Here is a 14,874-nt window from a genome sequence, read left to right as displayed (position 1 = left end):
CTTGGTCCCTGGCGGCAGCAGCATGGCGCTGTAGACACAACCCATGTGCACATCCCGAGGTGCTGCGCTACACGAGACATTCGTTTTTTGGGCAATCTCAGCCATCTGCCTCTATGACAGCACAAATACCACCAGCGCAGACACTTCCTACGCGTGATCGATCTGTTTTCTTGACGCATTTTGAAGCAATGTCGTGTTCAGCCATGCGGACTAACTGTGATGAAACACCGCCAATGCTTAGAAGTTTGCCCCGTATTTCTCAAGAACATGTGGATTGCTTGCACATCCCTCCGTCGGCTGAAGAGGTAAAGGCGGCCCTGAAATCTATCACAAATCAGCATTTTCTGAGGCATTGTGTCATTGCTCGCGTTTTTTTTTTTTTTTTTTTTTTGGAGAGCCAGAGCGTACATGCCGGATTTCACTGCCTCAGAGTAAATCGCTTCGTTTCTCCTGGGCGTTGTTCGCGAGGCCGCTTCGCTTGTCTTCTCATTGTTACCGGCTCTTTCTCCCTCTGGCGCAACCGCTGCGAGGCGGTTGCAGCGGGCCGCCGCCGCCGCGCGCTCTACCCGATCCTAGAACGATTGTACTCGGAGCTGCTGTCTGTTTTGTCGGAGGAGCTCTGCTTCCTTGGTGAAGAGGAATTTCTTCGGCACTGGTCTTGCCCTTTTGTGTCGGTCTGTGACGGACGAGTGAAATTTGTCTTTCGGCTGGCCTGGCATTGGTAGGCTGATGTGTCGATGCGCCAGCCGAAATGGCTTGCCAACATGTAAATATGCAAAATGTACATATTCATGTTTTATTTGGGTCTTTTGCTTACCTTGAAATATTTTTTGTGGTTGTGTTTGTGTGAGCCCTCGATTTACATGTTCTTTCAACGTCATCTCATATCCATGTTTATGTAAATGACGTCTGTTTTGTCATCATCGTTAGAATATGTCTAAGAAGAAAATGTTCTGTTATTGTTATTGACGTTTGTGACAATAATTTTTTCTAAACAAATAAACAGCCAATCTTCTCCTGCACCAACCTTGTTCTAACATTTTCCGCGCCTGCGCAACACGTAAATGCCGTTTCAAGAAAGCACCATAACATACTTCTACAAAGCGAACGACTTAAATCAATTTTCCCAGAACCACCACGTGTGACGTACAGAAGAGCGCAAAGTCTGCGTGACCTACTCATGTCGTCAAAAAGCGCATGCAATAAACCTACTGGCTGCCGTCCTTGCAACAAACCCCGTTGCAAAGTCTGCCACATTATGACCACTTAACTTATCGCAAACAGCACCGCACCTAACTTCAGCGTGAAAATAAATGGTGCCTATAACTGCGACACGCATAATGTAGTTTACCTCCTGGAATGCTCGATCTGTGGAATGCGGTACGTAGGTGAAACCGAAACTCCTTTCCGATATTAGTTTAACAATCACAAGGCTCGTGTCTCTTCACTTCCTCAACTTCCAATATCAACGCATGCTAACGCAATGGGCCACTCATTTGACAACATTAGAGCCACGATTCTGGAGTCTGGCTTCCAAACGCATCATGACAGGGAAGCTCGCGAATCATTTTGAGTTTAATACAATCGCATGCGGTTTAAATGAGAAGACGGAGAAACTTACCGTCTTGCATCAGTGACCACTGTAGATGTTATTGCTTGTACCAGCTGTAATCCTTGTGCACGTGTCGTGACTTGTGAATTGATTGCTTGTAAGTAGGATGTGATACGGAGGCCTCCATTTTATGATATTTGCGCTCACGTGATCATTGCAAGCGAAACGTATGCGCTTATATGCTGTTGCACCACTGTTACATCTGTTATTCTGACGAAGGCCGGTCCCACGAGCGAAACGTTGATTTGATATGTGGGGTTTAACGTCCCAAAACCACCATTTGATTATGAGAGACGCCGTAGTGGAGGGCTCCGGAAATTTTGACCACCTGGGGTTCTTTAACGTGCACCCAAATCTAAGTACACGGGCCTACAACATTTCCGCCTCCATCGGAAATGCAGCCGCCGCAGCCGGGATTCGAACCCGCGCCCTGCGGGTCAGCAGCCGAGTACCTTAGCCACTAGACCACCACGGCGGGGCCCGAGCGAAACGTAAAGAAACCTTTCTGTTTTTCGACGTGTGTCTTCTTCTTATTCATATTATTTACCGGCGTCCAAAAATTTGTTCCCTGCAATTATATATATATATATATATATATATATATATATATATATATATATATATATATATATATATATATATATATATATATATATATATATATATATATATATATATATATATATATATATATATTATTTCATTGAACGAGGGTCTCGTACTGGCAGACTTGGTGTGTTTAGGTTGTATAAGAGGGACAATTAATCAGCTGCCCGCTCATAATAAGTTCACGTGCTACGTGACGCCAAACATGCGCATAACAGTGTTTTCACACTCGTTGTTTGGCTTATAGATGGCGCTGACTGTCGCTCCTACTTCTAAATTCACAGATAAACCCAAAAAAGTGGATGGAGGGAGTGCCGCTGTGATAGCTCAGTGGTTAGAGCATCGAACGCGTAATTCGAAGGTCGTAGGTTCGATTCCTGCTCACAGTTGGTAATTTTTTCATCCACTTTTCTTTCTTCTTATTTACATTCCATTGATTTTAATAACTTCCCCTGTACATTCCTTGGCATTACTGTCTGTTATATCTCATATATATATATATATATATATATATATATATATATATAGAGAGAGAGAGAGAGAGAGAGAGAGAGAGATCTGACAAGCTGTGTTCGTCGAGACATGCTTTGTAGATCTCTGCTAACATTGTAAGTATTTAAACACGGAGCTTCAGCGTCCTGCTGAACTTTGATTTCCTTGCAGGTCGTCTGATTTGTTCAAGAACTGTACACTTCCGAGAAGAATCCGTCTGCCACCTTCACAATTTTTTATACAAATACCTCACGGGTTACTATGTTCGGAACATTGTGTGAAGGGAGCAGCAAAAGGATGTAATACACAAGAACTAAAAATTGTACAAGATAGGGCGAATTCAATATTACATTAGAAAAAATGATGATTAAAAAACGCATGGATAGGCATGAAATGAAACAGCAAAGGACGCTAAGGCACTAACAATATATACATATATTTGCAAAATAACCACAGTTCAGATGTATAATTTATACAAAAATACAATATAAATGACTGGAATGTCAGACGGCGACAACTACTAAAAGTACAACATTAAGACAATCAATTTACTTGATAAAGCACTTGAATGCGGGAAATGTAAGAGGAAAAGAATAGAGTGAGCTTATTTCTAAACACTGTGGGCTCACGTGTGTTTACATTGGTGTCCGGGAGACCGCTCCACATTTTTATGCCCCGAGAAAGTGCATAGTTGTTATTTGCGTGCGTTGGCCCTCACAAACGTTGAATGCAAATGCTAATAATGAGATGGCTCGAAGAGCGATGCGGTTTGGTAAGAGGAAGTGTAGTTTGACGGTTTCTGTATGTTGTCTTGCGAAGAAAGCAGGTTAGAGAAATATCCCCACGTGTCTGAGGGGATGAAAGTGAAAGCAAATGCTTAATTTTCATTAAACTAGATAGTCTGTTGTGTTTATGAACAATGAAGCGAGCTGCATGATTCTGGACAGCTTCAATAGATTTGATGAGGCAGTATTGATATGCATCAACCTTCTGAGGGCGTATAGAAAGTTTGGTAGGTGAGCTTGCGATAGGTGATGGTGGTGGTGGTGGTGTTGCAAAGGCGGGGTTAGCCTGGCCTAAAAGGCTGGCAATTGTTCCTCCTGAGCATCTCTTAAATTAAAGGTGTCAGTCACCAAATGTCACTCAGTCCAGTGTCTCGCAGAAGAGTCATGAGGATATGTTGCACGCTCTTCCTCGTCATTGGTCCTTCAGGAAAAATGACATCTTCCAATGCCCCGTACTTGTGACAACATGTCTGCAAGCTGCGTATTATCTCTTTTCTTTCTCTGTCAAACTGCGGGCACAGCCAAACGAAATGTTCGATGTCGCCGATGTAGTCACAGGTGTGCTCGTAACATTTCACTTTAGGTAGCTAAAGTTAGCGATGCTTTTGCATTTATTTTATTTATGCACGAGGACAGTGCACGATAGGTTAGTCGTGAAATGCATACCAAGATATTTGTAGCAAGTTGTCATTAGGAGAGCGTCATTCCTAAGGGATTATGTAAACGTGGAAATCAATGGATCTTGCCCAAAAGTTAAGGTTTTGCATTTGTTAGCGTTCAAGCACATTAAGTGTTATACGGTCGAGGTCACGTTGAAGTGCACTATGGTCAAAGACCATATCAATTTTTCTACACAGCACACAGTCATCTGCGAACAATCTGGTTCTGGATGTTATCTGGGATAGCAGGTCGGTCATGAATATGAGAAACAACAGAGGGCCTAAGACACTCTCCTGTGGAACAGACGAAACGTCAGTAATGGGAGGTGAAGTTACTTTGATGACCGTGAACTGTTTGCGGAATAACAAGAAGTTCCGGAGCCAGAAGATGGTCAAGGAATCAATAATAATAGATGAAAGCTTTTCTATGAGGCGACAGAAGGCGAAACGATCGAATGCTTTCCAAAAATCTATGAATATGCAGTTGGTCTGAGAATTACCACTAACGTTTCAGAATGTTCATTGGTATATTCTGAAAGCTGCGTGTCGCATGAGTAACCTTTTTCAAACTCATGTTGGTTATGAAAAAAGAAATTATTACATTCCAAACGGCTGGTTACGTTTGAGACAAGTATGTGTTCGAGATACATGCTGGGGACACTAGTTAGCGATATCGGTCGATAGTCACTAACCTTGTTATTATCTCCCGATCTGTGAACGGGAATGACTTTGCCAATTTTTCAAACGTATAGAATTTTGCCTGAGGTTAAAGACTGCTGGAAAATTTGGGTGAGAAATATATTTGACGGAATTACTGTTAGTTTAGGAATTTTCGATTTAAGCCGTCTTCCCTACATAAGGTGGGTATTTTTAATTGGTTGAATATTGACACCATTTCCTCAGATGTAGCATTTATAGGGCTCACGTACTCGTAGCTAACTTCTGGGGAAGAATGCATATTGAAACAGTTTTCCTTTTTAAACACAGATGTAAAGAAGTTGAAAAAAGTTGCAAAAACAATGTGTGTAATTGCATTACTGTCATCGTATGAATGTAATATGCAACATGATTTTTTAGGTGGCATTGTTTCCCACAATTTCACAGGAATATTGATGATTTATGATTGAAGGTTATTTGAAGAAAATTTAGGTTTGGCCCTACGTACAGCGTCCAAATACATTTTTTCGGAAGCTTAATGTCTTGCCTTTGACACTGGAGAACTTGAGATCCTGGCTAATTTATATAGGCGCTGCTTTTTAATTCTTAGTGGACGAAGTGAATTTGTGAACCATGGTTTTGATATGTTAACACGGAATGAAATGCGCAGTATATGATCAAGAAACTGTTGGCGTGTCTCGTCTTTGAATAGTGCCTAGTTTTCATAAACCGATCGTAGCCAAAAGAAAGGGAGAAATTTGTCACAGAAATCTGCCGCTAAAGCATTGACATTGCTAGTAACATTCCTATTCTCATTGTTCACAGCATTCGCTTTAGTTGACAAAGTTTTGCTCCAGCCGCTTTGATGTGGCTATCTTTTTTATGCATGCTTCGGCCTCTAGACGTTATTGTACAAAGAGGTGCTCAATTTTGTCTTGTTGATCAACTTTGACACTTCAGCGCATTTCACTATGTCTCCTGCGATACTATTATTGGTTTTCATAATTTTTAGGTCTTCAAAGGCTACTTGTTTTTCCACGCTATGGCGTTAAAGAGCTTGTTTCGCGGAAATTCCAGTGTCGGCTTCGTTGGTTGTGAGCAAAGAAATCAGTATCTTTGCGTGACCTAACACTCGAGCATTTTTAGTGACTGAAAAATATAAAAAGATTAATATAAAATGAATAATAATAAATGCTTCGTCTCAGTGGGGGATTAAACCCGGCGTGGCAAGCACGTGTTCTACCACACAGCCATGCCTCTTTTTTGTTTCTTGATTGGCTTGCATATCAAGACTTTTCACATAAAGACATTTCACACATTCGACCAAGCACAAGTGTATCACGAAATTCAATGAATCCTCTCTGAGCTCACTATTCATCATTACTTTGGCATTCGTAACAGTGCTTCATGGCGCACAATTCACTATGCTACATTATCTTGCCCTTTCAGCACTTTAAGAAACAGGCACACTGATTCGCAAGAATATTGTGGCACAGATCGCACTTCTACATCCGCATTTTCAAAGGCACATCGGGTTTTTCATATACTGTGCAGGCTCAGAAGCATGATTAGATTGTAATTGATTCGATGACAAAATAAAATCATTTCTGATTTCATAAGGCACGCCAGCGTCCTTTTTAACAGAAAGAAAACACAGGCACGCCTCTCCTTGTGAATACACTGAAAATAACTTCTGTGAATACGTTAAATATGCAGTGAAAGTAACTTTCATGCTCTTAGTGTGACATGGGGCGTCAGAACATGAGATTATAATAATTACTTTGTAGTTTAAAGCTAGTGATGATTGATTGATTTGTGAGGTTTAACGTCCCAAGACCATTATATGATTATGAGAGACGCCGTAGTGGAGGGCTCCGGGAATTTTTACACCTGGGGTTCTTTAACTTGCACCCAAATCTGAGCACACGGGCCTACAACATTTCCGTCTCCATCGGAAATGCAGCCGCCGCAGCCGGGACCTGCAGGTCAGCAGCCGAGTACTTAGCCACAAAACCACCATGGCGGGGCGGTTTAAAGCAAGTCACCCACTACAAAAGGCACACACGGTACTGCACCCTTAAGGCCACGTCATGGGTGCATAGCAAGCTCGAAAATATTCCCCACACTAAGTCTGGAGTACGCACTAAGAACAGAATATTGCTATCGCGTTCAAATCTTAAAGCCGAAGCTGGATGGTCCCCGAATTTTTTTCTACCATGATATGACCCTAAATTTGATTCCTGCTTTAGAAATACTCTAGTTATATTTCCTGAAATTCTAACGTGTCGTCATTACGTTCTTGTGAAGCAACATGTCTCTTTACAGGGGTAATTTCAGATTATTTCTCCCTTTGTTGTTCTTTTCAGTGCATGTAGGAGCGTTGGCACGTTTCTAAGGGACTCAGTTTGTTCTATTTCCCTTCAAGATGAGCGCAAACTTCACTTAGCTAAATGATATCTGGATTAGCACCTTCAAGCTCTTCTAGTAGCTTCGTCACCCTGGCTTCACATGTAAAGTCCCGGCATTCACCATTGTCTGGAGTAGCTTCCAGCAGCGGCCAATTCATCAGTGGCGTTTCCCTGACGTATCTATGATAGCATGTATACACTGAGCTCTTCTCGCCAGGCGGCACCAGCGATAGCATCACCACAGTCGTGGTCCGTCAGTGATCTGGCATAAGACAACCTGCGGTGCAACAGCTCACTAAGGCGTTTCTTTGGCAAAATGTCAACGTAACAAGTGCTGCCGAGACCTTTGGTTCCGGTCCGATGATGTTGTTCGTGCGCTTGACCACAAGTATGGCGGCTGCCACGCTAACAGTCCTTGCGGATGACGTCACACGAGTGACCTAAAATAAAGTGTGGCAACCACGACATGCCTGTCACTCTCCTGTGAAAAACAGCAGTGATAGCTAGTTTTTTTTTTCACACCATAACTAATTTTTCTCGGCTAAAATACGCACTTTAAGAGTGAAGGGTTCGCCATGACTTTCAAAAACGTTAAGCTTGGCTGAGCGCAGAAGTAAGACTCCCTGACAGAATTTGCAGCTTTTGGGACGCAACATCTAGAAGCTGCCTTGATCTAAAACGAGCAAATTATCTGAAAAACTCGAAGAGTGTTTGACGTCACATAATTAATAAACCCCGCTGAATGAAGCATTTATGCAAACTTTCTGCGGCACGGGCTCGAGGCGGAGCTGAAAATTTTTCACAAAGTTGTTACCGACGGTAGTTATTGCAGTATAGTGTAAACGCAGTGCCACAAGCAGGCCTGTAGCGGGGGATTTTTCTAGTGGTGGTGGCACTTGCTGATTGCGTTAGCTACCTGAAGAAACTCGCATTTTCTTTACTTATTTTCGTCAGAACACCACCTTCATCAGAATATAAACAGGGGGTCGAAATCGGCCCCCCATAATTTCGCTCAGTTCGGGCAAGGCAAAACAGGCCCCCCTCTAGTAACGCCCTGTTTCCGAATTTCTAGTGGTGTGGGTGTTTTACCAAAAATAAATAAATAGGCGTTTCTTTAAAATGCTCGTGGCCTTCAGCATGGGAATACTCTGATGATAAATTCCGGGGGAAAAGGCGTGCAGCCTAACCTACCCCTGGCTAATAGCCTAGACACAAAGAGACGCGACCAGCTGTCGACGCGTAGCTGACGGCATGTATTCACCTGCAGTCCGATGGAAAAGCTGATGAGCACCACGAGCACGGTGTAGAATTCGTGGTCGTCCCCGCGCTGAATGATGCTTTTCAGCTGGGTGGCGTTGACCGAGAGCAGGGCCACGTCGAGCATGCCCTGCGCAAGGGTCTTCTTGGTTGCGTACAGGTTCGGGTTCATGCTGGCGCTGGTGCGAACCCAGCCTGTCTTGGTGGCAGTTGACGGCAGCGCTGGACCGTCACCGTTGGCTGTCGGCGACCCACCCTGCATTGTAGTATACTGCATATAGTGCAAAGTTTTCTTTAAGCGAAAGCTTCACTGGCCTATAGTCAAGTGAGTTTCGCTTCGTATCTCCGCGTGGCCTTTGAGCGATTAACCGACACCCCGTGAGAAGCCGCGTTGCAGTTGTGCACCAGCCAATAGCGAGCTCGTTTCCCGACTTGTCTGTTCTATGTCTGTTCACCTCTCCGAATGCCCCTCCTCAGTGTACGAGGCGAAAACGCAGAAGTGCACGCATCTTCTAGCAGAGGAGCATCGATCTGTTGCCAGTCTAGGGGCCTGGATTTCGTTTTAAATATAACGAACTAGAATATTCTAGTTTACTATAGTTTTAAACTTTAGCTTTCGCAACCGGGACTAGCTCAGCTAAGCAGCAACCATTTGTTTATCCTAAGGGCAGCCACCATCAATTTCACGATGCTTACATAGCACAAATAGCATATCTAGACGTTGTGTAACGTAATGAGTCGACCCATGTATTCACGATAATAATAGTTTCTTTCACGTCAAAAGAAGGGTCGGTGAAAGACGGGAGACTAAAAGCGAGAAACACCTGACAAGGTTCTCGCACTTTATAAAGCGAGGAGCGGTTGCTAAAATTATACAATCGCTATAAAAACGGCAAAAAACACCAGAAACAGCAAGACATATTCTCAACAAAAATGACAACCTAAATTACTCGGGAAAGGGGGGGCGTGCGAGGAACCCCCCCCCCCCCCTTCCTGTGAAGGAAAATCTTGCGTACGCTTATGTCTTTAATGTTGAATTCCAACGGCACAAGGCGGCGCAAGTTTTTCTGCACCTTTTGGGAGAAGTGCGTTCTAATTACAGAGGGAGGGCGGGAGTCAGGTTTTCCAAGAGAAAGTCGAAGTGGATTCAGAGCTGGAGTCCTCCTCGCCGGTTTCGTCGTAGAAGCCAAAGAAAACATGCAGCCGAGGACAGACAAGATGACGATTGCACCACCAAGGCGACCAAGCAGAGGGAAGAGAACGAGCCTACACGCCGGCACTAATGGCGCTACTTAAGTTATTTTAGGGACTAAATTTACTCCCGCGATGGTGACGGGACAGAGTGTTATAACGCTGTATAAATGATGCCCGCTTGGGGGTGCCCCCGCTGTCTCGTGTTTTGGCAGTAATGGTAGACGCCTTGGCCAACTGGGCAAATCAATGCGTCACAAAGTGACAGCGAACGATCGCGTACGAGCAGTAATTCAACACAATTTGGCCATGGAATTAGCGGAATAGCATAGTACACGCAAGGCATTCTGGGTAACTCAAGGAATTCCGCTTCTACTTTCCTATACTTGCTCCGGCTGCGCGGATTGTGTTTCCATTGAGGATTTGCAGGAGTCATTCCGCCAGAGTCGAGTGCCCACTCGCAGAGTCGGTCAGCTGCTCCGACTCCGCCATTGGAATACAACATAAGCAACGCTTGGGGCAACTGCAAATGCAGCGCGTATGTTGGCAAAACGTGGCTAGCACACTGCCCCAGTGCCCGTCATCTATGCTAATGTTATGCGCAAGTATTTACGAGCAATTTCGATGTACAATAAGCATTCTAGTGGAAATTCGAAGGAAACACACGGCGAGAAAACGAAGCTGGCGAGTACATCTCTACCCAGATTTTCCAATCTAAAGCTTGACTCATAATATTTAAACTCTACTAATCAAATTCGGTCTGCCGCTTGGCAGAAACACTGTTCGAACGCTTGATGTTTGTAAATTCGTAAAAAAGGTATGTGTCAACGTTTAGACAAATGGACTAATCTGTTCTAGCCTCAAGACTATAACTGATTTTCTCAGCACAAGCGTGTGTTTGCTTCGTGCCCTCTTCTTCAGGCTAACAACAGACCAGAAGAGGGCGCCCATAAATGCAGCGGTGTGGTGAGAAAGGGGGCCATTTGATGATTTCATGTGAATGAAAAGGGAAGTGGTCTTCTGCAAACAAAAATAAGCGAGATATGTATGTAGACGTTACGCTGAATCATGGTCGTCAGAGGAAGCACCACTTAACAATGGTATGTTTGAAGTTGTTAAAAAGAGAGCATGTTAGTTTTTTGTGTGTGTGAGTATGTAGCCCACCGAATGGATTCAAGAGCCCTTTTAAAATGTTTACACCTGCTGGTTGAAGCGTGTTGTACTTGTGAGTAAGGTATGACTCTCTTTATATTATGTCTCCTGTGGACCGGAATTTCGACTTAAGTATGTATAGTTTGATATTGTCGAAGTTGTGTCCTGCTAGAGCACAAAGCTCTGCTACTGGTTACGGTAATTTCTTTGCCGTCTTCACCCGGTGACCATCTAGTCTAACATTACAGGCTGTGCCGTTTTGTCAATGTAGCGTTTCTGACAATATGAACATTCTATGATGTAGATAACGTTGGAGCTAGCGCATGTAAAACTTGATTTTACATGACGAACATAATATCTTGCACTGCTTTAACTATGACGTCATTTTGAAGGTGTTTACAAGTCTTGAATTTCGGACAGTGGCAAACGGGTGTTTTTTGGGCAGTAGAAAGCAGGTTCAGGTTTGCATGTACTAAGATGTATTTCAATTCTATTAACCCCTTAAACAATGAAGTGTCATAAATCTGTAAGTATTTAGCGCTTGGAGTGAATGAGCGGCTTCAACATGCACGCCTGGCGTAGCCTGTGCCTCCGTCCGTGTGTGCATAGACATGTGCGTGTATGTGTGTGTGCGCGCGTAGCAGCTTTTACAGCGAGAGCAGTTATGAGATCAGAACATGGGTCACGTGCGGCACCGTAGTTGCCCGCCGCTGCAGCCACCGGTGTCCGTAGCCAGTATCGCAAGAATTTAAAAAAAGTCAGCAAATAAGAAACCTGAAAAACACAATGGGATTCGAACCCGGGTCCACTGCCTGCCAGCCCAGTGTTGTACCACTGAGACATGCCCGTGCCTGGAACTCGTTTCTACGAATGGCGTTAATATGAGTGATAGAGCGTTTTAGAACATCAAAGGGACAACCTTGCGTTACACAATGCGAGTAGTGTAACAAGTGGGTCGTAGAATGCTCCAACCCATTAGAAACGTTGTTCTTGATCACCCATTAACTGTGGCGCATACCCGCTTCAGGCATAATTCTTCATTGTCGACAGCCACTGCATAAAAAATTGCACTAAATTCTTAGCAAGTGTGTAGCGGGTACCATGCTTCTCCCAAAAATGATGAAGAATAGCATAGTGAGTGCACAAAAATTATAATTATTTATGGCATAGTGAATATACCCAGCGAATGTGCTTGTAACAGTTACCCAACGAGTGTTTAGAAAAGGCCCTGAAAGGCCACTCTTCCAGCTTTCGCTGTGATTGTGCTGCATGTTCTGCGCAGGCCTGGCATTTTTTCCAACGACAGCTATCTATTGTGACCGTCATATTGTGCATCATCATCATCCTGACTACGCGCACTCCAGAGCAAGGGCCTCTCCTATGTTCCGCCAAGCAACTTAGTCCTGTGGTTTCTGCTGCCACATTATACCAGCAAACATTGTGAAAACGTGGGGCGTACTAAAGAATGCCAGGCCTGCGTGGAAGGTGCTGCACAGGCACCGAAAAAAGATATAAGAGCGGCCTTTCGGAGCCTTCTCAACTCATTGGGTAACTACTGCAAGCACACTTGCTTGATACCCACTAGGGCAATAATATCAAACTTTTGGGTTGTAGGCCGGCATTTTTAATGCTATTTTTTGTCATTCTTCTGAAAAGCGTGGTATCCGCTGAATACTTGCAAGAAATTTTGTGCCGATTGTTCGTGCAGTGGCTGAAGTGGGTATGCACCACAGTTATTAGCTGAACAAAAACAACTTTTGTAATAAGACCTAGCATTGGACAACCCACACGCTACGCTGTTCGCATTGTGCGACAACTGCTTCTGCTCTCGCTGTTTTAAAACGCTTTACAAGTCGTATAAACGCGATTGATTTCCCGACATCAAGCCTGATTGAGGAAAGTGCGTGAATAAGTACCAAGCACCGGCGTAGCTCAGTGGTAGAATACTAGGCTGGCACCCAGTGCACCCGGGTTTGAGCCCCAGTGTGTCATTGATAGTAAGTTCTTTTTTACAAATTTCGCGCGATGTGGTTACGGTCACCGGCAGTGGCGGTGGCGGTGGCGCTGCGCGAGACCCGAGTTGTGATCTCATAACAGCTTTCGTTGTAAAAGACACGCACTAAGAAGACGACGGTACGGTGCGCTGACGTCCAACAGAGGGATTATGCGGCGAAGGTGGAACATTTACTGCAGCCGTCCCTGACAACCGTATACACTGCCGACCCCTCGTTTCGAGCCATGATCCGCACAATCATACGAGAAAAACTGCAGTCGCTCACTTTTTCGGCACGTCAGTTTCCTTCTGATACCCCCAGTACAAATATACATGACGTCGTTAAGGAGGAGTTGGCGGCTATGACTGCTACTGCATACACAGACCCTCACGACTCTACGTACAGGTGATGAAGGAGCGTGTTGCAATTGCCCACAGTACATAGAACCAGACGCACAGGAGCTGCGAGATCAGGGTGAGCCGAAAAAGCAAAATATAATGCCACGATAACACGGGGATGGAGTGGAATGATTAGAGCGGTTGAAATGCTGTACATCAACAGGTGCCGAGCCACACTACTACTTTTTGTCTAATAATGAAAACTCTTTTTTCCGTAAGGTAAATAGAAACTGTGCTGATGCAAGAATCAGTCACTTTTGCAATTTCCACTGTCTCAAGGATCTCATGAGTTGTCTGTCCTGTATAGTTACTAGATCGCCGATGACTATGCAATTAGCAAGTGCCAGTGCATAACCACACGTGCTGCAGTGCTGACTGAGATGACCGGCTGATATACCTTGAGAACTGTTACCACGCTCGCCAAGTCTTTTGTTTATGTACCTGCCGGTTTCTGCGATATATTTCTTCATGCATGACAAAGGGAAAAAGGGATGTTACTCGATGCCTTTCCGACATGAAATGAAGGCATTTCTTTGTTTCCTAGCACATGAAACGCGTCCCGATTTTTAATTTGCTTTACATAGCTTTACACGTTTGTTTAGTGCGGAAAAAAACTACTCGGATACTCGCCTTGCCTTTTGAGACAGTGTGATACGTCATGATATATATAAGGGATAACAGAGATGCTTTGCTGTTTGTGTGATGACTGCCCTCGCATGAGAATTGGTACCAGTTGCGTTTCACTGTCATTAAAATCAGAAGTGATGACATGCTGCGGGTAACATGCTTTTTAAGGTTTGTTGACCCACAGCTCACGTTCACATTGGAACACGTCTGTTTACAGTATCAACCCTATGGTATTCGCTGCTTTTCTCGTCAGACCATTGTAAGGTCGTTCAGCGAGGGGCCGCTAAACTCACCCAAAATAACATTTCAAGTAAATCCTGCTCGTATGCACGTTAGGCCAGTTTTTTCATCCAAACAAATCATTTCACTGCCGCAAATTACGCACGCAATCACGGCCACTTTGGAATCTTGAGACCATGCGCAAAGGTAAGAAAAAGAAAACAATTATTAATAAACAATTTTACGACTTGACCCTAGATAGGCAGCAGCCACGTAATACAACAAAAAACAAAACCCAAAGCATCTAGTCCCACGTGGTGGCGATGCGCGGTTCGTTGGAGTCACTTCTTTTAGTGTTTTCGTTTGATCCTTCTAACAAAACCTTCCAGTGGCAAGTTAGCGTTCGTTGTGTCCACTTCTCCGGCATGCTGTTTGCGCTGTTTAAACGAATATGAAACAACGCCAACTGGTCCAACTGTCGACTTTGCCTCATTCACATGGCTACTTGTCGGATATTTCAGTAATAGCACTCTATGAAAAACATTAGGCTGCAACACCAGTGGCTGAAGCGACGAAATTTGGCACTGCATGGCTTTCGATCTCCGAAAAAGCAAAAGCCGACAAATAAGCAAAATGGCGTTCGTGTTGACTTCTTGATGTATCGATCTGTTAGAGATCACACATAAACATCAAGCTGAAATAATTCACCAGAAGGCAAGCTATACCTTGAATTTGCTGTTGATTACTACGCCAATATATGTACCTATAAATATTTAAAAGCCGACGACAATAGACAGAGATGCCCTTCGGCCCGTTC

At 44.1% G+C, this 14,874-nt stretch overlaps 1 protein-coding gene and 1 non-coding gene across 5 annotated transcripts in view; one reads left to right on the top strand and one right to left on the bottom strand.

Annotated features, from left to right (window-relative positions):
- The window catches only part of LOC119163061 (ninjurin-2), a 150,229-nt gene that overhangs the window by 20,180 nt on the left and 115,175 nt on the right, over nt 1-14,874 (bottom strand). For 3 of the 4 annotated variants that reach the window (XM_037414993.2, XM_075874312.1, XM_075874311.1), the window contains exon 2: nt 8,481-8,732. In XM_037414993.2, coding sequence (XP_037270890.2) covers nt 8,481-8,732 — 252 coding nt within the window. Of the gene's footprint in view, nt 1-8,480; nt 8,748-14,874 lie in introns of all 4 variants that reach the window. The other variant, XM_075874310.1, reaches the window with a different exon arrangement.
- Nucleotides 2,535-2,607, top strand: TRNAT-CGU (transfer RNA threonine (anticodon CGU)). Its single transcript has one exon. It is a non-coding gene; the product is annotated as a tRNA-Thr (tRNA).

Source organism: Rhipicephalus microplus, chromosome 9 (genome assembly GCF_043290135.1).
Source record: "Rhipicephalus microplus isolate Deutch F79 chromosome 9, USDA_Rmic, whole genome shotgun sequence".
In the NCBI taxonomy this organism is placed as follows: Eukaryota; Metazoa; Arthropoda; class Arachnida; order Ixodida; family Ixodidae; genus Rhipicephalus; species Rhipicephalus microplus.
This window is presented reverse-complemented; position numbering and strand designations above follow the sequence as displayed.